This window comes from Hemiscyllium ocellatum, chromosome 28 (assembly GCF_020745735.1).
Source record: "Hemiscyllium ocellatum isolate sHemOce1 chromosome 28, sHemOce1.pat.X.cur, whole genome shotgun sequence".
In the NCBI taxonomy this organism is placed as follows: Eukaryota; Metazoa; Chordata; class Chondrichthyes; order Orectolobiformes; family Hemiscylliidae; genus Hemiscyllium; species Hemiscyllium ocellatum.
The window spans coordinates 5,125,096-5,152,117 of NC_083428.1; the positions used below are offsets into that span (position 1 = coordinate 5,125,096).

General features: G+C 42.5%; 1 protein-coding gene and 1 long non-coding RNA gene across 4 annotated transcripts in view; one reads left to right on the top strand and one right to left on the bottom strand.

The window, feature by feature from the left end:
* The window catches only part of armc6 (armadillo repeat containing 6), a 24,058-nt gene extending 12,546 nt beyond the window's left edge, over window positions 1-11,512 (top strand). Inside the window, exons 5-8 of the mRNA XM_060846288.1 lie at window positions 696-841; window positions 5,992-6,123; window positions 6,912-7,049; window positions 9,816-11,512. Coding sequence (XP_060702271.1) covers window positions 696-841; window positions 5,992-6,123; window positions 6,912-7,049; window positions 9,816-10,028 — 629 coding nt within the window. The 3' untranslated portion in view covers window positions 10,029-11,512. The remainder of the gene's footprint in view (window positions 1-695; window positions 842-5,991; window positions 6,124-6,911; window positions 7,050-9,815) is intronic.
* LOC132829021 (uncharacterized) lies at window positions 885-26,652 on the bottom strand. 3 transcript variants are annotated; one of them, XR_009646192.1, is made up of 3 exons: window positions 26,310-26,652; window positions 19,948-20,562; window positions 885-6,188 (listed from the first exon to the last, which is right to left on the bottom strand). It is a non-coding gene; the product is annotated as an uncharacterized LOC132829021 (long non-coding RNA). The 3 variants fall into 3 exon arrangements; XR_009646190.1 differs by having other exon boundaries at window positions 26,070-26,652; XR_009646191.1 differs by lacking the exon at window positions 885-6,188 and adding an exon at window positions 15,327-15,410 and having other exon boundaries at window positions 26,070-26,652.
* Window positions 26,653-27,022: the final 370 nt, after the last annotated feature.

A 27,022-nucleotide genomic window follows, 5' to 3' on the forward strand; every position in this document is an offset into this window, starting at 1 on the left:
CACCTAGCCATTATCTAATTACTGTGTACAATTTGGTTGCCACATTGCAACAGTGACTACAACTTCGATAACTGTAAAGTACCATAGAGTCATACAGCATGGAAACAGACCCTTCTATCCTACTAGTACATGCTGACCAAAGTAAACTAGTCCAGTCTGCCTGTACTTGGTTCATATCCCTCCAAATATTTCCTATTCGTGTACTTATCCAAATGTTTTAGCTGTATATGCATCCACCATCTATTCTGGCTGTACATTCCACACATAAATCATTCTCTGGGTAAAACAAAAGTTGCCCCTCAATCCTTTTTACAACTTTTGTCTCACCTTCCAAACCCCCCCCCCCCCTAGTTTTGAACTCTCTCACCCCCACACCAGGGAAAAGACCCTTGCTATTCATCCTATCTATGCCCCTTCATGATTTTATAAACTTCTTAGGTCACCCATCAATCTCATACACTCCAGTGAAAAAAAGTCCCAACCTATCCAGCGTATTTTTAGTAATCAAACTCTGCATTCCTGGCAACATCTGGTGAATCTATTTTGAACTCTCTCCAGTTTAATAATATCCTTCCTATAGAGGGGTGACCAGAACTGCACACAGTACTCTGGATGAGGTCTCACCAACATCCTGTACAACTGTCATCTTTTTGAAAAGCTCTGTTTAAATGTAAATTCTTTCCTTTCTCATTCAGCTTTCACAGACAACCCATCAGTACTGAGTGAACTGTGCTCCACACTGTCTCGTCTTGCTGTCAGGAATGAGTTCTGCCAGGACATTGTGGATCTAGGAGGTCTCACCTTCATGATAGCCCTGTTGGCAGACTGCATTGAACATCAGGTGCGAAACAGATCCTTTCATTTTCTCTAGAAAAAAGGTTGAGAGGTGATCTGATGTAAATCATTAGAATTATAAAGAAATTCATTAGGGTAAGCGTGGAGAAGATGTCTTTAGTCGTAGGCAAAACCAACATCAAGGGCCAAAGATATAAGATAATCACTAATATATCCAACAGAGAATTTAGGAGAAATTTCTTTCCCTGGAGAGTGGTGAGAAAGTGGAACTTCCTACCACATGGAATAGTTGAGGAGAAGAGTTTGATCATACTTAGTCATGGAGAAGTACAGCATGGAAATAGATCCTTCGGTCCAACCTGTCCACGCCGACCAGATATCCCAACCCAATCTCGTCCCACTTGCCAGCAGCTGGCCCATATCCCTCCAAACCCTTCCTATTCATATACCCATCCAAATGCCTCTTAAATGTTGCAATTCTACCAGCCTCCACCATGTCCTCTGGCAGCTCATTCCATACATATACCACTCTCTGCGTGAAAAGGTTGCCCCTTAGGTCTCTTTTATGTCTTTCCCCTCTCATCCTAAACCTATGCCCTCTAGTTCTGGATTCCCTGATCCCAGGGAAAAGATTTTGTCTATTTACCCTATCCATGCCCCTCATAATTTTGTAAACCTCTATAAGGTCACCCCTCAGCCTCCAACGCTCCAGGGAAAACAGCCCCAGCCTGTTCAGCCTCTCCTTGTAGCTCAAATCCACCAACCCAGGCAACATCCTTGTAAATCTTTTCTGAACCCTTTCAAGTTTCACAACATCTTTCTGACAGGAAGGAGACCAGAATTGCATGTAATATTCCAACAGTGGCCTACCCAATGTCCTGTACAGCTACAACATCACCTCCTAACTCCTGTACTCAATACTCTGACCATAAAGGAAAGTATACCAAACATTTTCACTATCCTATCTCCCTGTGGCACCACGTTTGCCAACCTCCAGTCTTCCGGCACCTCACCTGTGACTATCGATGATACAAATATCTCAGCAAGAGCCCCAGCAATCACTTCTCTAGCTTCCCACAGAGTTCTTGGGTACACCTGATCAGGTCCTGGGGATTTATCCACCTTTAACCATTTCAAGACATCCAGCACTTCCTCCTCTGTAATCTGGACATTTCGCAAGATGTCATCATCTATTTCCCTACAGTCTATATCTTCCATATCCTTTTCCACAGTAAATACTGATACAAAATATTCATTTAGTATCTCCCCCATTTTCTGTGGCTCCACACAAAGGCCGCCTTGCTGATCTTTGAGGGGCCCTATTCTCTCCCTAGTGACCCTTTTGTCCTTCATACATTTGTAATATCAATTAAGGCACAAAAACGTTGTGTTGAGGATTAACAGTTTCTATGACGTAAATTTTAAGTAATTTCTTTTAAAAGATTTTTTCTTTAGCTCTGCTACTTATAACTTCACTCTACTTTCCTTTGTATTAAATAAGTATCTTGACATCCTACGTAGGAGTAGGAAGCCCTTAACCATTGTACATTACCCGTAAAATTGTGTTAGTTTATGCAAAGAGCTGACTTTTCTACTTAACTGGAAACCTTGTATTTACAAGTATAATTTCACCCAATGCGTACCTTGAATGTGCAGCAGAGAGGTCTTCGAGAGTTACTGAAAGGTTGATTTGTACGTACATTACAGCGCAGTACAGGCCCTTCGTCCCTTGATGTTGCACCGACCTGTGAAATCAATCTGAAGCCTGTCTCACCTACACTATTCCATTCTCATCCCTACTACCGCTCTGACTAGAGAAACTACCTCTAACTTCTGTCCTATATCTATCACCGCTCAATTTAAAATTGTGTCCCCTGTGCTAGCCATTATCATCCGAGGAAAAGGTCTCTCACTGTCCACCCTATCTAACCTTCTGATTTATCTTGTATGACTCAATTAAGGCACCTCCCAACTTCTTCCTCTCTAACAAAAACTGTCTCAAGTTCCTCAGCCTTTTCTCATAAGACCTTCCCTCCATACCAGGCAACATCCTAGTAAATCTCTTCTGAACCCTTTCCAAAGCTTTCATATCCTTCCTATAATGCAGTGACCAGAACTGTACGCAATACTCCAAATGTGGCTGTACCAGAGTTTAGTACAGCTGCAGCATGACCTCATGACACACCGTATGCTGCCTTAACAACCCTATCAACCTGGATGGCAACTTTCAGAGATCTGTGTACATAGATCTCTCTGCTCATCTACACTTACAAGAATCTTACCATTAGCCCAGTACTCTGCATTCCTGTTACTCCTTCCAAAAGCGATTCACCTCATACTTTCTATTAAACTCCATTTGCCACCTCTCAGCCCAACTCTGCAGCTTATCTATATCCCTTTGTAACATGAAGATCAAAGCAAAAGGCCCTGCAATCTCATCCTTGACTTCCCGATAAACCCCATACGGCACAGGGGACTTATCTATTTTTACACTTTGCAGAATTGCTAACTCCTCCTCCTTGTGAACCTCAATCCCATCCAGTCAAGTAGCCTGCGTCTCAGTGTTCTCCTCGACCACATTGTCTTTTTCTAGTGTGAAGGATTATGTTTTATAAGAGGATTTTAAGAGTAGGATGGAGCTCTAGCCAGACTGTAAGGGTCTGGTGGCAAGAGGCATTGTTGTTGACATTGGTGTAAAACAGAACAGTGCAGCACAGTACAGGCCCTTTCATCTTTGATGTTGTGCTGACCTTTTGTCCTACTTTAAGATCAAACTAACCCATGTACCCTTTTATGATCATCTGTGTACCTGTCCAAGATTTGCTTAAATGTCCCTAATTTATCTGACTCTTTCACTACCCTAGCAGTGCATTCCGTGCACCCACCATTCTCTGAGTAAAGAACCACTCTCTGACATCTCCCCTAAACTTCCCTCCAATCACTTTAAAATTATGCATCCTTGTGATAGCCATTTCTGCCCTGGGAAAAGATCTCTGACTACTCACTATCTATACCTCTTATCATCTTCTACACCTCCCCCTTCGCTCCAATGAGAAAAGCCTTATCTCCCTCAACCTTTCTTCACAAAACATGCCCTCCAGTCCAGGCAGCATCCTGGTAAATCTCCTGTGCACCCTCTCTAAACCTTCCACATCCTTCCTATAATGAGGCAACCAGAACTGAACACAGTATTCCAATTGTGGTTTAATCAGGGCTCTATGGACTTGCAGCATAACCTTACGGCTCTTAAACTCAATCCCCCTGCTCATTAAAGCTAACACACCACACGCCTTCTGAACAACCCGATCAACTTGGGTGGCAACTTTGACGTGGACCCCATGATACCTCTGTTCCTCCACACTACCAGGAATCCTGCCTTTAACCTTGTATTCTGCATTCAAATTCAACCTTCTAAAATTAATCACTTCACACTTTTCCAGGTTGAACTCCAACTGCCACTTCTCAGCCCAGCTCTGCAACCTGTTAATGTCCTGTTGCAACCTATAACAGCTCTGCATACTATCCACCACTCCATCAACCTTTGTGTCATTGGCAGACTTACAAATCCTCCCTTCCACTTCCTCATCCCTATGGAGCACCACTGGTCACTGAGCTCTAGGCTTAATACTTGCCATCAGCTACCACCCTCTGTCTTCTATGAACCAGCCAATTCTGTAGCCAGACAGCCAAATTTCTCTGTGTCTATGGTGGGCAAATTATTTGGGGCGGGGGGGGTTGGGGGGGAAGAACTGTGGAAAACTCCCAAAAAAGTAACTTTTCCTTTCCTGTTTCTGCCTTGTACCCGGACTGACTCTGTAGACAAACCCTCCTCGACAACCTCCCCCTCCTCGACAACCTCCTTTTCTGCAGTTGTGATACTATCCTTGATTAGCAATGCCACTCCCTCACCTCTTTCACCTCCTCCCCTACGCCTTTTGAACTATCTAAACTCTGGATCATCTAACAACTGAATGTATGCTAGCCTGAAGAAGATTATACAAGATTTTGAAGATGAATGCTTCTAAGATGTGTAGGATGAGCTGTTAGCAGTGGGCTAACTGAATGCAGTTGGTCTGCTAGTCTTTTTGTGGGGCAAGATCTGGCTCCATGTTCAGAGTCAAGAGGCTGACTGAGTTCCAGGATAGGAGTCTATGACACCATGGATAATTATCTGAATTGGTGCATACCAATTATTATGCACATTAATTGTGGTTGCAACTTGATCACATGGTCTCTCACTGCAAGTGGCAATGTACTTTCCACTTCTGAAAAGATACCCTACGATTATGACTGACCAATACAGCCCCGTAACTTCACTTACACCACTGTATACAGGAGATGCCGTGCTGTGGTGTTAATATCATGGACTAGTAATTCAGATTCTTATTATCACTGGGCTCCTGGATTTGAATCAGATAGTGAAATTGAATTCAATATTACAATATCTGGAAAGTTAAAAACAAATCCTGGTAATGTGGTGACAACGTAATCATTGTTTGCCGTAAAAAAACAATGTTCATTAATAGCCTTGTGGTGCAGTGGTAGTGTCCATACTCCTAAATCCAGAGACCTGCGTTCAAGTCCCACCTGCACCAAAGATGTGTAATAACATCTCTGAACAGGTTGATTAGAAAAGTAGGAAATTTGCCATCCTGACCAGGTCTGAGGGTGGCAAAGTACCTCAGTGGTTAGCACTACTGCCTCGCTTGGGTTTGATTCCCGCCTTGGGCGACTGTGTGGTGTTTGCACATTCTCCCTGTGTCTGTGTTGGTTTCCACCAGGTGCTCCGGTTTCCTCCCACAATCCAAAGATGTGCAGGTCAGATGAATTGGCCATGCTAAATTGCCCGTTGTGTTAGGTGCATTAGTCAGGGGCAAACTATCGGGTAGGGGGAATAGGTCTGGGAGGGTTACTCTTTGGAGGGTCAGCGTGGACTTGTTGGGCCGAAGGACCTGTTTCCATACTGTAGGGAATCTAATCTAATATGTTGTTCCGTTTCCACACTAACGTGGTTGACTGCCTTCAAAAATGGCCAAGCAAGCCATTCATTTCAAGGCTACGTAAGAATCAGCAGTAAATGCTGGTCTGGCCAATGATGCCCACTCCTATGAAAGACATTTTTTTAAAACAACTGTCGATATACCAATGTTGAGGTACATCAACACCTAATTTTTTTCTTGTCCTGTTAAATTACAGGAAGTGGTGAAGCAGGTACTGGGTGCCTTCCGAGCGATCGCAGGTAATGATGAAGTAAAAGATGCAATCATCAATGCTGGTGGAACAGACCTAATTGTGTTAGCCATGAACCGACACTTGGGAACACCACAGGTACACAGCTTTGAAACCTCCAAGAGTTAGTGGAGTGGAATAACAACAGGAAGTGCCAAGCAGATCTGTGAAGAACAAAAACAAAGTTAATGTTTTATGTTAACACTGTGGGTGGCAAGGTGGCTTAGCATTAATGCCTTGCAGTTCCAGGGACCAGGTTCAATTCCAGCCTTGGGTGACTGACTGTGTGATGTTTGAACCTGCCCCCTCTGTATCTATGTGGATTTCCTGCAGTCCAAAGATGTACAGGTCAGATGGGTTAGCCATGGTAAATGTGGGGTCTTGGAGATAGAGTGGGGATGCTGGGCCTGGGCAGGAGACTCTTTGGAAAGTTGGTTCAGACTCGATGGGCCAAATGGCCTCTCTTTCTGCAGCGATTTTGATTCCCTACATTATGAAAATGAGCCCTTCAACCCAACAAGTCTGCACTGACCCTCCAAAGAGTAACCCACCCAGACCCATTCCTCTACCCTATATTTACCCCTGACTAGTGCACTTATTACTATGGGCAATTTAGCATGGCGACCCACGCAAACACTGGAGAATATGCAAACTCCACACAGACAGTTGCCTGAGGCGGGAATCAAACCAGTAATTAATCCATAGTTTCCAGCTTATTCTTATAGTTCTTTTAGAAGTCCAAAATCCTTCAAAATGAAGAGTGAAGATTTTTGTCAAAGTCATAGTAAGACCAGTTTTACTTGTTCCTACAATGTTCCATAATTGTCCCAGAGTCTGTTAGGCTGACACTGGGATTTCACCACTGATTCTGTTATCTGTTGGTTTAGATCTGTGAACAGGGATGTGCTGCCTTGGGGATGTTTGCCTTACGGAAACCGGAAAACTGTCGTGTGATCATGGAGGGTGGCGGAGCACTGATTGCGCTGCAGGCAATGAAGGCACATCCAGCTGAGGTGAACGTACAGGTGAGATGGATGGGTTAAAAGTAAGTGGGGATGGGATTTGAGAAAATTACTGAGTGAGTTAGTAAGGAAGTGGAGAATGTGGAAACGTGGGATAGTTGAAGAAGGCGATGGGGATTTGTGGAAGTGGCGGGACAGTGAGGAAGATATAAGGGAGAGGAAATGAATGTACGAGGATGGGGGTGGAGGCATGCGTTAAAGAGCATACTACTAGTTCATTGTCAAAGAGCTGGAAGTTTTTGTTGCGAACGTTTCGTCCCCTGGCTAGGCGACATCATCAGTGCTTTGGAGCCTCCTGCGAAGCGCTTCTTTGATGTTTCTTCTGGTATTTATAGTGGTCTGTCCTTGCCGCTTCCGGTTGTCAGTTTCAGCTGAAACTGACAAATCTAAAACCCAACAAATATAGCTTCAGTTTGCTCCAATTTGTATCTCTTTTGTGAACCCAACTGCCCCATTTGAAAATAAAACTGAGTAAATTGTGTCTGCAGATTCCAAATGAGTTGATGAGATTGAAACAAAACATGCACATCTTTTGTGAAGTGATTTTATTAACTTTCTCAGTCTTGCTCTGAACCATGTGACAGCTGTTCCCTATTTATGTGCTCCGACAATTAATAGCTGTCACCTGTTTCTCTTAGTCTTGAATAAAAATTTAACAAATCTTAATGTCATTAACCAGACACTAAAAAATTGGACTTATTGTAAAGGAATGGGAGGTAATCTCATTGAGATATACAAGATTCTGAAGGGGCTTGATAGAGCAGATCCTGAGAGATTCTTTGCACTATTTGGGGGGGGGGGGAATCTAAAACGTGAGGGCACAATGTTGAGGTAAGGGGCTGATTATATAGAAATGGTACGAGGAGAAATGACCTCACTCAAAGGATTTTGTCTCTATGGAATTCTCTACCGAGAGAGTTATGGATTTTTCATTGCTGAATACATTTAAAACTGTCTTAGAAAATAGGAGCACGTGTAAGCCATTCAAGCCCTTCAAGCCTGCTCTGCAAATATAATGATACTCGATCATCCAACTCATTACCCTTTGATCCTCTCGTCCTAACAAATATCTAACTCTTCCTTGAAAACATTCAGTGTTTTGGTCTCAACCACTTTCTGTGACAGAATTCCACCGGCTCACCACTTTTTGGATGAAGAAGTTTCTTCTCACCTTAGTTCTAAATGGCCTTTTATTTATCCTTGGACAATACCCCCTGTTTCTGGACTGCCAAATTATTGGGAACATCCTTCCTATGTTTACCTTAAGGCTGAGATGCACAGAATTGTGGTCTTTCAGGGAAATGAACAATATAGGGAATGATGTGAAGTCCTTGCTCAGCCTTGGTTGTATTGAATGGTGGAACAAGGTTGGTGAGCCATACCATCAACTCCTCTTGTTCATGTGTTGTTGTGAGAGGCACCACTAATCCAGAAACAAATCAATACTTTAAAAGGAAACAATAACTGAATCTTAAAAGTGTAATATTGAGTTTCTGCTCCTAGATGTGGAAGAATGAGTCAATTCTCAGTAAACATCTACGACCTGAATAGTATTAAACACTCTACTAATATACAGCCACCACTTCAACTAGTGTAGTGGTAGTGACTCTACCTGTGGACCAAGAGGCCCACATTCAAGTCCTACCAGCTCCAGAAGGTGTAATAGCATCTCTGAACAAGTTGATTAGAAAAATCGGTTAAAATTTTAAATAAATACAGCTAGCACTTTGGTTGTTGTGGTGCAGTGGTAATGACTCTACCTCTGAGCCAGAATGCATGAGGTCAAGTCCCACCTGTCCCAGAGATGTGCCGCAATATCTTTGAACAGCTTGACTAGAAAATATCTCAATTCATGCACTAAAAATAAAATACATAGCTAACACTTGGGCTGTTGTGGTAGTATTCCTACCTCTAAGCCAGGAAGCTTGGGTCATGAGTGTGTTGCTGGGAAAGCAAAGCAGGTAAAGCAGCATCCAAGGAGCAGGAGAATCAACATTTCAGGCATAAGCCCTCAATCAAGAGTGAGGCTTGTGGCCAGGGGCTGAGAGAGAAATTGGAGGGATGTGGGTTTGGGGAAGGTAGCTAAGAAAATGATAGGTGGTTGAAGGTGAGGGAGAAGGTGGTAGGTCAAAGGGGGTAGTGATGGCCAGGTCAGGAGGGCAGTGCCGAGTTGGAGGCTTGGGACTGAGATAATGTTGGAGGAATGGAAATGAGGAAGCTGTTGAAATCCACATTTATCCCGTGTAGTTGCAGGGTTACAAGGCGGATTATGAAGCTTTGTTCCTGCAGGCATCGGGTGGTAATGGCTTGGTGGTAGAATTGAAGTGTTCAGCCATAGGGCGGTGGGGTTGATGGGTGCAAGTGTCCAGAGATGTTTTCTGAAACGATCTGCAAGAAGGCATCCTGACTCCCTGATATACAGAGACCACGTTGAGCGCAATGGTTGCAATAGATTGACATTGGTAGAGCTACAGGCCTACTGTGCTTTCTCAGCAATACACTCTCGACTCTGATTTCCAGCATCTGCAGTCCTCACTTTCTCCAAGCCTCGGTTCAAGTCCCCTCTGCTCAGGGATGTGTCCTAATATCTCTGAATAGCTTAATTTTTTAAAAAGCTAAGACTCCGAGGTTTTTGTGGTGCAGTGATAGTGACCCTGCCCTTGAGTAAGCAGGTCCAGGTCCAATTCCCACCTGCCCCAGAGATGTTATGACACCTTTGAGTGGATTGATTTTGAAATGGATATGCAGCTAACACTGTTCTCATTACAGAAGCAGGCCTGCATGTTACTCCGTAACCTGGTGGCCCGCAATCCTGACTTCTCCCAGCTGATCCTGGAGATGGGAGCAGAGGTGCTTATCCTGCAGGCAAAGACCACACACCAAGACTGTGAGGACTTGGCAAAAGCTGCCCTGCGGGATCTTGGCTGCAAAGTGGAGCTTCAGGAGCTCTGGACAGGGCAGAAAGCTGGGATTTCCCGTTAGCTGCCACCTTGGGACAAGACTAGGAGATGGACCTCAAAAGCACACGTCATGTTTGGTTGCACATTTCTGGATTGTTCTAATATTTAACCCCTCTGTGATCATCGGAGACGTTGTACAAGTGACCAGAGAACCTCTGAGGTGTCTGTTTCAGCTGCAGTGAGTTGAGGATCTATGAGATGCCACCACTCTCACCTCCACTTCAATGAATGGGACTTCCCACAATGCACATTGGTACAGGGAGCAGGCTGTTGATTGATGATCACTACCAAACTCACCAAGGATCCTTCCACTAAGAATGGCCATCTCTGAATTTTTTTGCACTTTGACAGGTAATAGGCTTCTGGAAATTCCATTGTTATGTTACCCAGAGTTATTTTTCTTGCCAAAATATCAGCAGCAGAATGGAAAGTGTTTCTAGACAAGCGGTTTGAATATTGTTCTGTCACATTATTCATAACGTGCCACAAGAGGATATTAGAGTGTTTAACACCAAACTTGATAGATTTTGTATCTTGAAGCAGGTTATGAATCTGAAATTAAACATGCCCCATCCCATCCCATCAGTTAATAATTTAATCACCACCTCATGACACAATATAGGCTGTGTATTTCCCTTTTTGTCTGTTTCATCTTTCCCTTTTTGTCTGTTTCATCTTTTAAAAAAAAACCTGTTTTACAGTGCCATAGTGCTCACAGGGTCTGTAAATGAAATGAAGCATACATTACCCCAAACAATTAATTTTAGATGCAGTGATTTCTTCTGAGTTGATGACACACAGAATATTACAAAATATCTAAAAGGACATTTGTCTGATCAATAGGAATGACACCATTGTTTCCCACAATGAGATCTTTATTAGCAATGGAGAGGAGATTCTCTCCATCCTTGTTTGATGATAGAATTGATGCTGAAAAAGAGCCTATCCAACACTTCTTTACAACCCAACAACTAGAGTTTCCTATCATTACCTTTTAAAACAATATTTTACACATTTTATTTAGTGTACATGCACAAGCAAACACCTCCCCATGCACCTAAGGTTCTAACAACTGAGGAAATCCTTATGTGTAATAGAGATCACAGCTAGATAGTTGAGATTTGGTTGTGACTCTGCGTTAGTCATGTCCTGTGCAAATCATGAAAGCATGTCAGCGGATCTGGCAAATCCCCTGTGCTTCTGTTAGACAATTGGACCCTGGATTTGAAATCCACTCAATATTATTGTCTTGCAGTTGGAAGCAATGTCTGCCTTGAGTGAGGTTGTCCCTCCTGTTCTGTTGCAGTGAGTCAGAGGTTGACTGTATAATCCCACTGTACACATCAGCAATGTTATGTGACCCTAAAATGCATCACTCTGAAAGCATTGACATGAACATTACTCTTTGAGGTCATAAACCTATTGTATATTTCCATAAATGTATTTTTTATCTTGTCAGTCAAGCCCAGATGTTTTTGATGTATTAAAAGTGTTGTGTGCATGCAATTCTTTTTCTTTTATAAATCCCTATATCCCATTTAAAATGAAAATGTTTATGTAAACATGCCACATAGTAATTACAATCTTCCGGCAAGGGGGCCACTGTACTGCCACCTGCAAACTGGGGCAGAAGTTTCCCATTTTCACCTTACTGGTGAAATTATTTTCCTGAAGGCACCTTCCATTAAAAGATGGGGGGAGGAAGGTTTCTTGATGCCACATCTCAGGAAGAATTAGTTAGTCTTGTAGAGGTCCAGAACAGATTGACCAGAATGGTATAGAAGCTAAAGGGTTAATGTATGAGGACAATATTATAGATTAGATTGCATTATCCTAACAATGCAAAATTAAGGGGGGATCTAGTTGACGTGTTTAAGATGGTTAACGGAGTTGATATGGTTAAGAGAGATTGTGGGGGGTGGGGGGCAGCGGAAAGGAAGGTGGCACGTGTAATACAAGGGAGGGAAAAACAAAATTCAAGCCAGTTCACTTGGGGGTGATGTTAAGAAGCACTTCCTCATACAAAGGGATACAGAAATCTGGGACTCTCCAAAAAGGTTGTTTAGGTTAAGCATAATTTCACAATTTAATCAGAGAATTAAGGGCAACTGTTATACAACAAAACATTTTCAGACAGCAACTGGTTCAGATCCGGAATGCACAGCCGAGTGTGAGATGGAGACAGGTTCAATGGAGATATTCAAAAGGGAAATTGGTTGTTACTTGAAAAGGAAAAATGTGAAAAATTTCAAGAGAAGACTATGATTTGCACGAAGTGATATACTCAAAGAGCTGGTGCAGACAAGATAGGCAGAAATGTCCCTTGGTCTTCTGTGATTCACAGATGGGATTAAAATACAGATCGTTCCATGACAAAGGGGCTGAAAGGCCTCCTGTTCCAATACCAATAATTTCTGCACTACACCTGCCTCTCTTGGTCAATACTGAAGGATGAAGTGTTGTAACAGGAGATGTAATATGACTAAAAATAGAAACAGAAGGTGTTTCACTGCAGTGCTGGGAAGAACTGGAAGCATTAACTCTGAACCAAACATTAGTGCGTTGTCAACATGACTAGCAAAAATAACTTAAGGAGCAAAGTCTTATCTATCTCTGTTAACTGAGGTGGGTGGAGTGGGCAAATGTTAGACTTGCAGATAATTGTAATAGCTGGTAAATATTATTTTCTTTTGCAGTAGCATTGTCATTCTGACCCATGAGCTACAGCAAGACTGGATTAACTGTAAAATTAGAGAGAGACTGTTCAGGAGTGGTATCACAAAGTAGTTGTTCACTCAAAGGGGAATAAAGATCTGGAACTCTCTTCCCCCAACAACTTTTGATGCTGGAAATAAAATGCAAAATTTCATAACTAATTTGGTAGATGTTTGGTTAGTCAGGTTTACAGGGCTAAGGCAGGCAATGGAGTTCAGGTCTGAATGGTCGCCTTCTATTGCATACAGAACACAAAGACAGGATATTAAAGGCAAAGAGTAGAAGTGCAATTAATGCTGTTCTTGAACAGCTTCAGTTCTCCAGTTTTCAAAAGAAGTCTTCCAATCTGCAGAACAATTTCAGATTTTCAGTGTACTTGTAAATGCCTCTGACCCTACACTGCTACACACCTATCAGGCTTTCACAGAAAAACATGCATCAGCATCCATCAGGGAACTCCACTGGAGCGAGAGAGAGTCGGAGTATGACAGGACATAAACCCCATTTTTACAGCACCAGCTGACGTGGTAGGTTTAAAGGTCTAGTTTGAATGTTAGTGAATGCATGGGTGAGTGAACGGGCGATGTGGGCCAACTAGTCAGGGAGTCAGGGGTTCATCCGGAAAGTAATAGAATTGCAGGGATAGTCAGCTGCAGGGTGGGTAGTTGGATTGTCAGGTTGTGTGGGGATTCATGTCAAGAGGATGGTTTAATCTGACCAGGGGTTATATTAAAGTCAGATTAGTCGGCAGCAGTAGTCTAGGTCAGGAGAGTTCGGTTTTGGAGGTCAGTTGTGTCATTACGTAGAGGTTGAACTAATTTTCACAATATTTCATGAATGACTACCCGGATATTCACAATGTACATATTAAAGATTACTGATGAAGGTACAGAATGTAATATTTCCAAATTTGCAGATGACACAAAGCTGGCTAGGTGAGCTGTGAGGGGATTGCAGAGATTCTTAAGAGTGATTTGGACAAGCTGAGTAAGTGGGCAAGTGCATGGCAGATGTCGTACAATGTAGGTAAATGTGAGGTTTTCCACTTTAGGACTAGGGGTATCAGTCTGAAGATAAGGGGCAGACTATTTTGTAGAATTTGTTTTCACAGAGTAGTGAACTTGTAGAATTTGCCACCATAGAAAACCAGGCCAAAGTATGATATCAAGAGGGGGTTGGATACAGCAACTGGGGCTAAAGGGATCAAAGGATATGAGGGAAATGCAGGCTAATGAGTTGAATGCTCAGCTATGACCATAATGAATGGCCTACTTCTGCTTACATTTTGTGTGTTTTTATATTTTACCTAAATAAACACTGAAACTATTTGAAGTCTCCGATTATCAGGATTTCTTCATGACACTATTATTATCTTCTCTTAGCCACGCCAAAAATTTTGAAAATTATCAATTTGATTTGCACAATGTATTTTTAATCAGTAGCAGTATTAGGAAAGTTGAGTACTTCAAGTTGAACTGTTGAGATACACTTCCCTGAGTGTAAAGTTTCTAACCCTCCTAGGTTTGGATGATCAGCCATGATCATAATGAATGGTGGAGCTGGCTCGAAGGGCAGAATGGCCTACTCCTGCACCTATTGTCTATTGTTATCTAGGTGTGTCTCACACTGGAGCGGCAGCATCATTCTGGCCTCTTGATGTATTCTATTTAAATGCCAAGAATCTGATTGGAGTAATAGATACATGGAAAACAGGGGTAGGAGTCAGCCATTCGGCCCCTCGAACCTGTTTCGCCATTCAACATCATCAAGTAACAGTGGGAGTGATTGACAGTGTCAGTTCCAGGAAGCCAGTTTGTTCTTGGGAACGACTTAGCAGGGTCCACTATAGAGTCATAGAGATATACAGCATGGAAACAGACCCTTCAGTCCAACCCGTCCATGTCGACCAGATATCCCAACCCAATCTAGTACCACCTGCTAGCACCTGGCCCATATCCCTCCAAACCCTTCCTATTCATATACCCATCCAAATGCCTCTTAAATGTTGCAATTGTACCAGACTCCACCACATCCTCTGGTAGCTTATTCCATACACGTACCACCCTCCGTGAAAAAGCTACCCCTTAGGTCTCTTTTATATCTTTCCCCTCTCACCCTAAACCTCTGCCTCTAGTTCTGGACTCCCCGACCCCAGGGAAAAGACTTTGTCTATTTATCCTATCCATGCCACTCACAATTTTGTAAACCTCTATAAGGTCACCTCTCAGCCTCTGACGCTCCAGGGAAAACAGCCCCAGCCTGTTCAGCCTCCCCTTGTGGCTCAGATCCTCCAACCCTGGCAACATGCTTGTAAAGCTTTTCTGAACCCTTTCAAGTTTCACAACATCTTCCTGATAGAAAGGAGACCAGAATTGCACGCAATATTCCAACAGTGGCCTAACCAATGTCCTGTACAGCCACAACATGACCTCCCAACTCCTGTACTCAATACTCTGACCAATAAAGGAAAGCATACCAAATGCCACCTTCACTATCCTATCTACCTGCGATTCCACTTTCAAGGAGCTATGAACCTGCACTCCAATGTTTGGGACCCTCCTGTGAAGCGCTTCTGTGATGTTTCCTCCGGCATTTATAGTGGTTTATCTCTGCTGCTTCCGGTTGTCAGTTCCAGCTGTCTGCTGCAGTTGGTATATTGGGTCCAGGTCGATGTGTTTCTTGACAGAATCTGTGGATGAGTGCCCAAACTCTGGGTCAGATATGTAGATGACACCTTTATAATCATTAAAAACACAGAAATAGAAAACACACACCGGCTCATCAACGCCACACTCACAGGAATCAGATTCACTAGAGAGGAAGAAAAGGATAACCAACTCCCATTCCTAGACATGATGGTACAGAGAACACCGAATGGAGAATTCACCACAAAGGTATACAGGAAAACTACACAGACCAAGTCCTGAACTACGAAAGCAACCACCCCAACACACACAAGAAGTTGCATCAAGACACTGTTCAAAAGGGCCACAACACACTGCAGTACACCAGAACTGCAAAAAAAGGAAGAACACCTCTACAATGTATTTGCCAAAAACAGATACCCCCGCAATTTCATCAACAGATGCCTAAGGGAAAGACAATGGAATGAGGACATGCCACAACCCAAGGGACTAGCCACGTTACCATACATCAAGAACATTTCTGAACTGACTACTATGACCACAAACAGCCAGACTACTACGATAACAGCAACAAACCAACAGCCACTCTCAGACAACTCACCAGGACAAAAGACCAGATACCCAGCATGAGCAAAACCAAAAAGTGTACAAAATCCCATGCAAGGACTGCACAAAACACTACATAGGACAAACAGGAAGACAGCTAATGATCCGTTTCCATGAACACCAACTAGCTACGAAACAACACGACCAGCTATCCTTAGTAGCCACACACGCAGATGACAAGCAACATGAGTTTGACTGGGCCAAGAAAGTGACAAAACAGGTGGATGAAGGTAAGGCAGTTGATGTCATGTCTATGGACTTCAGAAAGGCATTTGATAAGGTTCCACACAGTAGGCTATTGCACAAAATACAGAGTTTCAGGATTCAAGGTGATTTAATGATTTGAATCAGAAATTGGCTAGCTGAAAGAAGACAGAGGATGGTGGTTGATGGGTAAAGTTCATCCTGGAGCTCAATTACTAGTAGTATGCCGCAAGCATCTGTTTTGGGGCCACTGCTGTTTGTCACTTTTATAAATGATCTGGAGGTGGACGTAGAAGGATGGGTTAGTAAATTTGTGGATGACACTAAGATAGGCAGAGTTGTGGATAATGCTGAAGGGTGCTGTTGGTTACAGAGGGACATAGAGGAGATACAGAGCTGGGCTGAGAAGTGGCAAATGGAGCTTAATGTGGAAAAGTGTGAGGTAGTTCACTTTGGAAGAAGTAACAGGAATGTAGAGAACTGGGCTATTGGTAAAATTCTTGACAGTGTAGTTGAACAGAGATCTTCGTATCCAGTTGCATAAGTCCCTGGAAGTTGCCACCCAGGTTGACAGGGTTGTTAAGAAGGCATATGGTGTGTTGGCATTTATTGGTAATGGGGTTGAGTTTTGGAGCCACGAGGTCATGCTTCAGCTGTACAAGACACTGGTAAGGCTGCAACTGACGTATTGCGTGCAGTTCTGGGCCCTGCATTATAGGAAGGATATGGAAGCTTTGGAAAGGGTTCCGAGGAGATTTACTAGAATGTTGCCTGGTATGGAAGGAAGGTCTTAGGAGGAAAGGCGAGGGAATTAAGGCTGTTTTCATTGGAGAAGACAAGGTTGAGAGGTGACTTTATCTCATACATTAGTGGGCGGCACGGTGGCACAGTGGTTAGCACTGCTGCCTCACAGCGCCTGTAGACCCGGGTTCAATTCCCGACTCAGGCGACTGACTGTGTTGGAGTTTGCACGTTCTCCCCGTGTCTGCGTGGGTTTCCTCCGGGTGCTCCGGTTTCCTCCCACAGTCACAAAGATGTGCGGGTGAGGTGAATTGGTCAAGCTAAATTGCCGTTAGTGTTAGGTAAGGGGTAAATGTAGGGGTATGGGTGGGTTGCGCTTCGGCGGGTCGGTGTGGACTTGTTGGGCCGAAGGGCCTGTTTCCACACTGTAAGTCTAATCTAATCTAATCTCAATTATCAGAGGGTTAGATACGGTGGACAGTGAGAGCCTTTTTCCTTGGATGGTGAAGGCTAACATGAGGGACACAGCTTTAAATTGAAGGGAAATAGATTTATGACAGATATCAAGGGTAGTTTCTTTACTCAGAAAGTAGGCATGTGGAACAGACTGCCTGCAACAGTAGTAGACTTGCTAATGTTAAGGACATTTAAATGGCATTGGACATACATTTGGATAATAATGGAACAGTGCAGGTCAGATTGGCATCAGATTAATTTCACAGGTTGGTGCAACATCGAGGGCCAAAGGGCCTCTACTGCGCTGTAACGTTCTATGTTCTAAGCCAAACAGAGAAGAACCGGGAATTCCTAGAGGCATGGCACTCATCCACAGATTTCATCAACAAACACATCGACCTGGACCCAATATACCGGCCACTGCAGCGGACAGCTGGAACTGACAACTGGAAGCAGCAGAGACAAACCACTATAAATGCTGGAGGAAACATCACAGAAGCGCTTCACAGGAGGCTCCCAAGCACTGAGGATGTCACTTAGACAGGGGACGAAACATCTGCAACACAAATTCCCAGCTCGGCGAACAGAACCACAACAATGAGCACCCGAGCTACAAATCTTCTCACAAACTCTGCACTCCAAGGTCTCTTTGTTCAGCAACACTCCCTAGGACCTTACCATTAAGTCTATAAGTCCTGTTAAGATTTGCTTTCCCAAAATGCAGCACCTCGCATTTATCTGAATAAAACTCCATCTGACACTTCTCAGCCCATTGGCCCATCTGGTCCAGATCCTGAGGGAAAGGTTGAATAGGCTACTTTTTTTAGGGAAATTTTTTTCCCTGGAGTGTCGAAAGCTGAGGGGGACCTTATAGAGGTTTATAAAACCATTAGAGGCATGGATAGGATAAATAGACAAAGTCTTTTCCCTGGGGTGGGGGAGTCCAGAACTAGGGACCATAGCTTTCGGGTGAGAGGGGAAAGAAATAAGAGAGACGTAACGGGCAACTTTTTCACTAGAGGGTGGTACGTGTATGGAATGAGCTGTCGGACAAAGTGTTGGAGGCTGGTACAATTACAACATTTAAAAGACATCGAGATGGGTATATGAATAGGAAGGGTTTGGAGGGACATGGGCCAGGTGCTGGCAGGTGGGACTAGATTGGTTTGGGATATCTGGTCGGCATGGACAAGTTGGACCGAAGGGTCTGTTTCCATGCTGTACATCTCTATGACTCGATGATTAGTTCAGACAGAAACAATTATTCAAGGTGCCAAGCTGTAGTGCAATCACCTATCAGAAACTAAAATTTACCAAGCATTCTCACATAGCTTTGTGCATTAGGACATCCACAAGGTCCTGACTTACATTTTCAGTTCTATGACCAGTGTCTGATGATGTGGAGACTGGAGGATTTGGTCCATTTTCTATTGCAATTATTCCATGGTTCAAATCATCCTCTTGGTAATGTTACTGCTAGTTTGCTGCCTACATTTAAATCATGAAAAGGACAACCAGTGACTAGAGAGTTTTAAACCAGACCGACTAGATTTAGGGAATTTTCCCATATTAAAGTGTGGAGACAAAAGAAAAGGACATCTAGAGGTTGAAAATACAGTATCCCTCTCCTCTGTTTCTGCCAATGCAGTCAGGTTTAGAAGAGTATATTGTGACAAGTTGGCTGTGTTCACTGAGTACAAGATAAAGGGATGATCTGATTGAGATGATTAAAATAATTTTATAGCGTAATTTATTTTATATTGTTCTTGAGATGTGGCTCGGTCATAGTTTCTTGCCTATCCCTGATTACTCAGAGGACAAATTTGGTCTGTGTTGGATTATTTTTCTTGATTCTTACACATTTGATGCAACTGCAATATGCCAACTTCTATGAACAGTCAAACTTTATTAAGCAATGGGTTTTGAGAAGATTTGTAACTGAGGATGAGGTTCTGGATATAGGTTTGAAACCAAAACTTACAGCTTAGTGAACAAACCTACATCTATTTATTAAGCAAGTACAAGTATTGGAGAGACCCTTAACACTTCACAATGCTTGCAAAGGAACCAGTTCTTCCTTCATACAAAATCTCACATCAGTCAGTAATGCCCATAAGACAATCCCCAGCCACTCCCTCAAAGATACTATGCTGTGACCTGATCATCTCCAGAAACAATGTAATGTAAATCATCCCTTAATGGCAAGATCTGATGTAAACTGTTTTTAACTACAGATGTGGTCAGAATTTTAACTGCAATGTTCTTATTAATACTCTGAATAGGAAATGATAATGTAAATATTTTTACTCTGAATAATAGGAGATGATGAAGATGTAGTTTTTTTTTTACATTGTATCTGCACAACAGAGAAACATACCACCCTAACCCAAAGCATCCAACGTCTTACAGGTCAGCATCTCATTAACCCCTTAACATCTCATTCCCTCTTTTTATCATTCCATGATAACCACCTAAAAAGGCACTATCAGCTTATTCATAAGAAGCTGACAGCCAGTATTTTAGCAAGTTATTGACACACAGCGTGCAATGATTATAACAATAATAATTACTCACCTATGCAGTAGATAGGATCTTTCCATATAGAAAGAAAGTGTTCACCAGTAAAGTTCTTAAATCCACAGTCCTTAATGACCACTTCACCCTCTCCAATTTGAGTGGAAATAAACCAGTTATCCAAAATCTCCTTCAGTAAACTCCAACCTAAAAGCAAAATCTTGTCTGTCCTTGCACTTCACTCCATGGAGAAATCTGAATTATTGGATAAGGGCAGTTATATACTTAACAAAACTGACGAGACTTCCATTCTTGCGGGTATGCTTCAGATGGAGGATACCTGTGCATCTGTAGTAGCAGGGTAGAGGAACGTAGCATTCTTTGCTGCTGCTGCTCCACTCTGCTACCAATGGTAACAAAGCCAACTGGCTGTTTTAATGTTAGCTTGATCTATGAACCTTCATATCCCTTAAACGATCAAAAGAGAAGGTAAAGCTCATGTGGTTTAATATCCATAGGAATACCACTGACAAAAAGCGTACGGACCTCTCTTCACCATTGTTAGCTTCTTCATTTTTCGTGCTCATGACTGAGGAGTTGATTTGAATGCATTGGATTAGGTTGTGAAGGGGCAGGTGGTGGTCCGAAGGTGTGCTTTACCTGTGAATGGAGAAACTGTAGATGTGGTGTTTCACTATTTATGTTATTTCTAAGTTTTAGACAATCCATGCCTAAACAATTCAGTCAGTTATTCTAGATTGGATTACTTACAGTGTGGAAACAGGCCCTTCGGTCCAACAAGTCCACACTGACCCACCGAAGCGCAACCCACCCATACCTCTAGATTTACCCCTTATCTAACACTACAGGCAATTTAGCATGGCCAATTCACCTGACCCGCACATCTTTGGACTGTGGGATGAAACCGGTGCACCTGGAGGAAACCCACGCAGACACGGGGAGAACGTGCAAACTCCACACAGTCAGTCGCCTGAGGCGGGAAACGAACCCGGGTCTCTGGCACTGTGAAGCAGCAGTGCTAACCACTGTGCCACCGTGCCACTCACAAACACCGTGCCGCCCAAAAATTGTTATAAACAACAATCAGTGGTCCTAAAATCAAATCTTTGGGGGACCCCATTCAGATTATTCAAAATTAATTTCTTTGACTTGGCTAACATGAAAGCTGTCACAAAAAGTATTTCAAAAATCTGAAACAGCAAGATAACAATAAAATGTTTTCCTGTGCTTTCGCCATTGAAAAGGCAGAATCAGTTCAGATTTAAATCTCAAATATTCGTGGGAAACAAATGCAGAATATATTAATATATATTCTCCAAATGAAAACTCTCTAAATTCTGTTAAAGCAAACATTAACTCACTGCCATATATTAAATCTAACTTCAGACATAGATATAGGCCTGACATTAATGACAAAAAATGGTCCTAATTTTTTTTTCATAATCAGTGTTTTTAATTAGAATGTGTGATTGCTGACAAACTGACATTGTAAATTTAACTTCCCAAATAAAACAGTCAGAATTATAGTGGTTACAGACCAGTAACTATACAACTTTGGTAGAGATCAACAATCTTTGATTTTGCAATATGAAGGGGACCTATAACGTCTTAACAATAATTGACAGAACTTAAACAGCTCAGCTTCAAGTTCTAATGTTCTCTAAAATCTTAAAATATCAAAATTAAAATGCAGTCTTCTTTTCGTGAACACTCTGCATTAAAAAGCAATGATATTTTAATACAATACTCTGATCTGGCTAAAACATTACCACTGACACAATTGTTGTTTGAAACAGGCATTGTAGAATTTCAAACAAATCAGAGGCTTAAGGCCCTCAATTTGTTTTAAGGTTGCATGTTTGATCATTTTAACGTTGTATAATATTAATATAAAATCAAAATCTACACTTACATAGCCTACAAAACATATTGAATTGAGATCCTAATTCAGATAAGGCAAAACAGTTAAATAAAGGGATTTTGGGTTCCACCCCCACGCTCCCTACAAAATAAAACCAGTTACCAGTAATTACAAATATTGTCCCAATTCACTCCTTATTCCCTGAATAAAGACAATGCTTTATTGTATCAGATCATCATTCTTCTTGGGTTTTAAAAAGTACTGGAAGTCATTAGCATGGCTTTCCCTTATATCTTTCAATAGTTTCAACCCTTGCAAGTTTGACTGGTGTTATAAGCATCTTCAAGTTTTGACCATACACAATGAACACAGACAACTAAACTTAAACCAGCAAAGAGGTATTACTTAGTACTTCAGGAACAAATCTGGGTCTTGATTGACCCATTATGATTTAATCATCAACCTTTTCCATGTGAATTTCCTATCTACTTTCACATATCAATAGTTTATTGTTTAAGCTACAATAACAAAGTTAATCAAGAGTCTGACTAGACTTATGCAAATAAAAGACTGTTGCATTTAAAACCTGTAGTAGGAATGTTTGTCCCATTTTTAAAGTCTCAACTTCCTAACTTATCTCTATATATGAGTTCAATGTCTTCAGTCTCCACACCCACTTCAGGGTCCTGATCTTTGCATGGGGGATTTTCCCCTCTTAACAACTGTCTAAGGCAAGGTGATTGAGACAGACAGTACAGTAGTTATCTTTTTTTCTTATGCACTGTGCTATGGAGCCTTAAACCTTACTATTAGAAAGACTCTAACCTCCCTTCCCAGTGAACTTATGATTCCGAGGACTCAAACCTCCCTTTGCAGTGAACTTATGGTGTGCAAATGCGTAATTTACCTCAGAGGTTCTGTCACCACAGAATCCCAGGGAATGAGGAGTCAACTGAGTGATAGGTTAAGGAGCGAGATCAAGGTAAATCTTACCTCGTGGGTAAATCTTACCTCGTGGGTAAATCTTACCAGCAGTCTCATGCAACCGGTACTCAGATGATCACTTATTCAGTCCACCTAGAAGCCCCATATATATTAAATCCCACCACTGCCACCAAATGTTGGGTTCTTTTTCTTAAGATTCTTACTTTTGATGCTACTGCAATATGCCAACTTCTGTGAAGTCAAAATTTATTAAGCAAGTACAAGCTTTGGAGGGACCCCTAACACTCTTCACAATGCTTGCAAAGCTGTGTCAAGGGATCTCCCTGAACAAAGGAACCAGTTCTTCCTTTACAAAAAATCTCACATCACAGTCCATAAAGCCCACAAGACAACCCCCAGCCACTCTCCCAATGTCACATGCCATCCAAGACACAATGCAATGACCTGATCATCTGCAGAAACAATGTAATGTAAATCATCCCTTAATGGCAAGAGCTGATGTAAATCATTTTTTTAACTACAGGATGTGGTCCGAGTTTTAATTGCAATGTTCTTATTGATTCTGAATAGGAGATGATAATGTAATTTTTTTAAACTCTGAATAATAGATGATGATGTAATTTTTTTTACATTGTACCTGCAAAACAGAGAAACATACCACCCTACCCCACAGCATCCAATTTCTTACAGGCCAGCAGAGCAAATTAACCCCTTAACATCTCAACTGGAGTTATTCCAGGTAAGGACATCAACTGCCTTGCATAAAGGGCTTTAGTGAAACAGGTTTACACAAGTCAACAGAGGTTATGTGAGATTCAAACTCTAGTCCCCAGGATGTGAGCCTGCGGTTCTGGATTACTAGTCCAGTGACGTTATCACTATGACACTACCACCCTAAAAAGAGAAACAGTTTTCTTCGATGGGAATTATAATATCAAAACATCATCTTAAGCCATTCCATTTAGTAATACAATTAGGAAACATCCCTTCACAGAGTAATAGAGTCACAGAGTTGTGCATCATGGAAACAGACTTTGATCCAACTCATCTATGCTAACCAAATATCCTAAATTAATCTAGTTCCAGTTGGCAGCATTTGGTCCAAATCCCTTTAAACTCTTCCTATTCATGTACCCGTCCAGATACCTGTTAAATGCTCTACTTGTATCAGCAGCCACCACTTCCTCTAGAAGTTCATTCGATATATGCACCAGTCTCTTCGTGAAAAGGTTGCCCCTTAGGTCCCTTTTAGATCATTTCCCCCTCACCTTAAATTTATACCCTCTAGTTTTGGACTCCCCTACTCTGGAGAAAAATCCCTTCACCCTCTTCATACCCCTAATAATTTTATAAAACTTTAAAAGTCACCCCTCAGCCTCCGATGCTCCAGGGAAAACAGCCCCAGCCTCTCCCTATAGCTCAAACCCTCCAATCACATGGCAACATCTTTGTAAATCTTTTCTACACCCTTTCAAGTTAAAACACCACCTTTTCTATGGCAGGGAGACCAAAACTGAATGCAGTATTCCAAAAGCAGCCTAACCAATGTTCTGTACAGCCACAATATGACCTCCCAACCCCTATACTCAATGCGCTGACCATTAAAGGCAAGCTTCCCAAATGCCTTCTTCACTATCCCATCTACCTGTGACTCTACCTTCAAGGAGCTATGAACCTGCATCCCAAGTTCTCTCTCTGTTTGACAACATACTCCAGGTAGAGGAAATTAAGACTTCTCCCCTAAATAAGTTGGGAACATTGACTGTTAGTTTTGAGATGAGTAGATTGGTGTTAAGTAAAGATATATAGTGATTTGCAGCAAAGGGTATAGATGGATTTGAGTCCCAGATCAATTGTGATCTGTGGAGCAGGGGTTGTCCCCATAATCTTTTGGATAACTTACTGATTATGTTAGTTCTGTTGTTCATTGAGTTGATGTACTTAATGCAGACTTGTTCAAGCTTTTTTGTCTCCATTGGTGAATGAGCTTCAGGCCTCCTTGGCAAGTTCCTGTTATTACGTTTAAATGTTGAATTATACAAATTTGACCAAACTTCCCTCAGCCAAAGATTTTAAGTAGGTCTGATGCAATTGCATTGAAAAATGTGGAGTATGGGTAAAAACACATTATCCATGACTGCGTGATGTAATAATACTTGCACCTAAGGTGCATTTCATCCCTTATCCTAAAGAATATTTATTACTGTAATGTCGGCAAATACAGTAACCATTTTACCCACCTCAAAGTCCAACATACTGCAGTTGCATAACTAACCAGCTCATCTATTTATGGTGAATACTTGCAATGATATTTCAGTCAGATCTGAAAGCAGATTTTCCTCCTCTTCAAATCGTGCTAGAAAATTTTTGTAATCACTTGTATCAGCAGGACATCCTTATACACCTTTGATTTACCACCTCAGCTGAAGGATAAAACGTTCAACAATATAGGGATTTCTAACAACTGATCAACCAATATTCCCTGTTTCACCTGAACATATGAATGAGGAGGAGAATTGCCACTCTAGCCAGCTCCAACATTTAGTGAGATCATGGCTAATCAGAATCTGACTTCAACTTCAACTTCCTGCCTACCCTGATAAATTCTTAACAAGGGAGTCACAAGTTATCGATCTCCACCTTAACTGCCGGAGGAAACATCACAGAAGCGCTTCACAGGAGGCTCCCAAGCACTGAGGATGTCACCTAGAAAAGGGACGAAACGTTTGCAACACCAACTCCCAGCTCGGTGAACAGAACCACAACCACCTTAAAAGTAATATGACCAGATCTCTACGACTATATGGGGAAAAGAGTTCCAGACTCTCAAATTTTGGAGGAAAAAAGTCCTCATCTCAGTCAAAAATGGGAAACTTTTTATTTTTAAACTGTGTCCCCTAGTTCTAGTCTTCCCAACAATGAGAAACATCCTTTCAGAATCCACCTTATCAAGCTCCCTCACCCTTTGTTTCAGTAAAATAACCTCTCATTCTTCTGAACTCCAATGGGCAGAAGTTGATCCTGTCCAACATTTCCAAATGATATTCATCCCTGCACCCCCAAACGCAGGTTTAGTGGAGTGAACATTCTCATACTATGAGATTATGTGGCCATGTCCTTTTGTCATGAAAAACAGATTAATGGAAAGAGTGTGTGAAGTGACTGGTATGGAACTGAGCCACAGCAGGGTTATTACAAATAGTCTGATTGTCAACTATAGCTCAGTATTGGTACCAGGAAATCCCATTCCAAAGGATCAGGTCTGTAATCCAGGCTGACATTGCTCATGAAGTCTGAGAAATGCCAGCCTGTGAAAGATTTTCTAAGTAGCTTGATGGGGGATGCTACGACTCACCTATGGAGCAAGTGGGACTTGAAGCCGGGTTTTTCTGGCTCAGAGGTAAGGACACTACCACTGAGCCACAAGAGTGAGAGAATGGAGTTGAATACTTTGTCGTGAAGCCGCTGCAGTTGGTGGTGGGAGAGTTGTTTGCACACCGCCTTCAGCCGCTAACACTGATCCCTCCCCGTGCTCGGAGTAAGAGTGGGCCACCGCCCTTCACCGAGAAGAACAATAACATTAACGTCCACTCACTTCATCAAACTCTGCGGCCACCGGCGCACCACGTGCCCATCTCCCCCAATCCAGAACCAATCTCCTATTGGTAACTCACGCTGTCAATCAGGCCAGGGCAGCGACCCGCCCCTAACGGCAGGACTGAGAGCCTGAGGTAAAATGACTGACATTTATTCTGCATCGGAGTCAAAGTCAAAACATTTTCTTATCTATTTCTGTCATAACCTTTTCTGTCATTTCGTTTGACGTGAACGAAATTGCTCACAAATGGTGAACAGGCTCTTTTTGGCCGAAACGTCGAATTCGTTGTTTCTCGGATGCTTCCTGAACTGCTGTGCTCTTCCAGCACCACTGATCCGGAGTCTCCGAAGGCGGCAGTAGTCCCACCCTAAGCTTTCCTTGACTGGTCTAGTTTGTGTTTATCCCGGATATATTGAGCGCTGATTGGATTTAAGATGCGTCCATCAAATGGTGTTAATGTTCCATTGGTGAAGGATTGTGCCAATCACCTTGACATCACCAGTGATTGTGGGTAAAATGACGGCGTCATCTGCACGCCCTACCCGTACGATAAGCCAATCGGATCCAGGATTCGGGTTGATGGGTGGGGCCCGGTCTCGCACTGTCGGTTGTCCGCCAGCGGGGCGCGAGGGTTCCCGGCGGCGGCTCCTCCAGTATCCCGGCATTCCCTCCCCAGCACCACCACTACCACCACACACACCCCCTTCCCA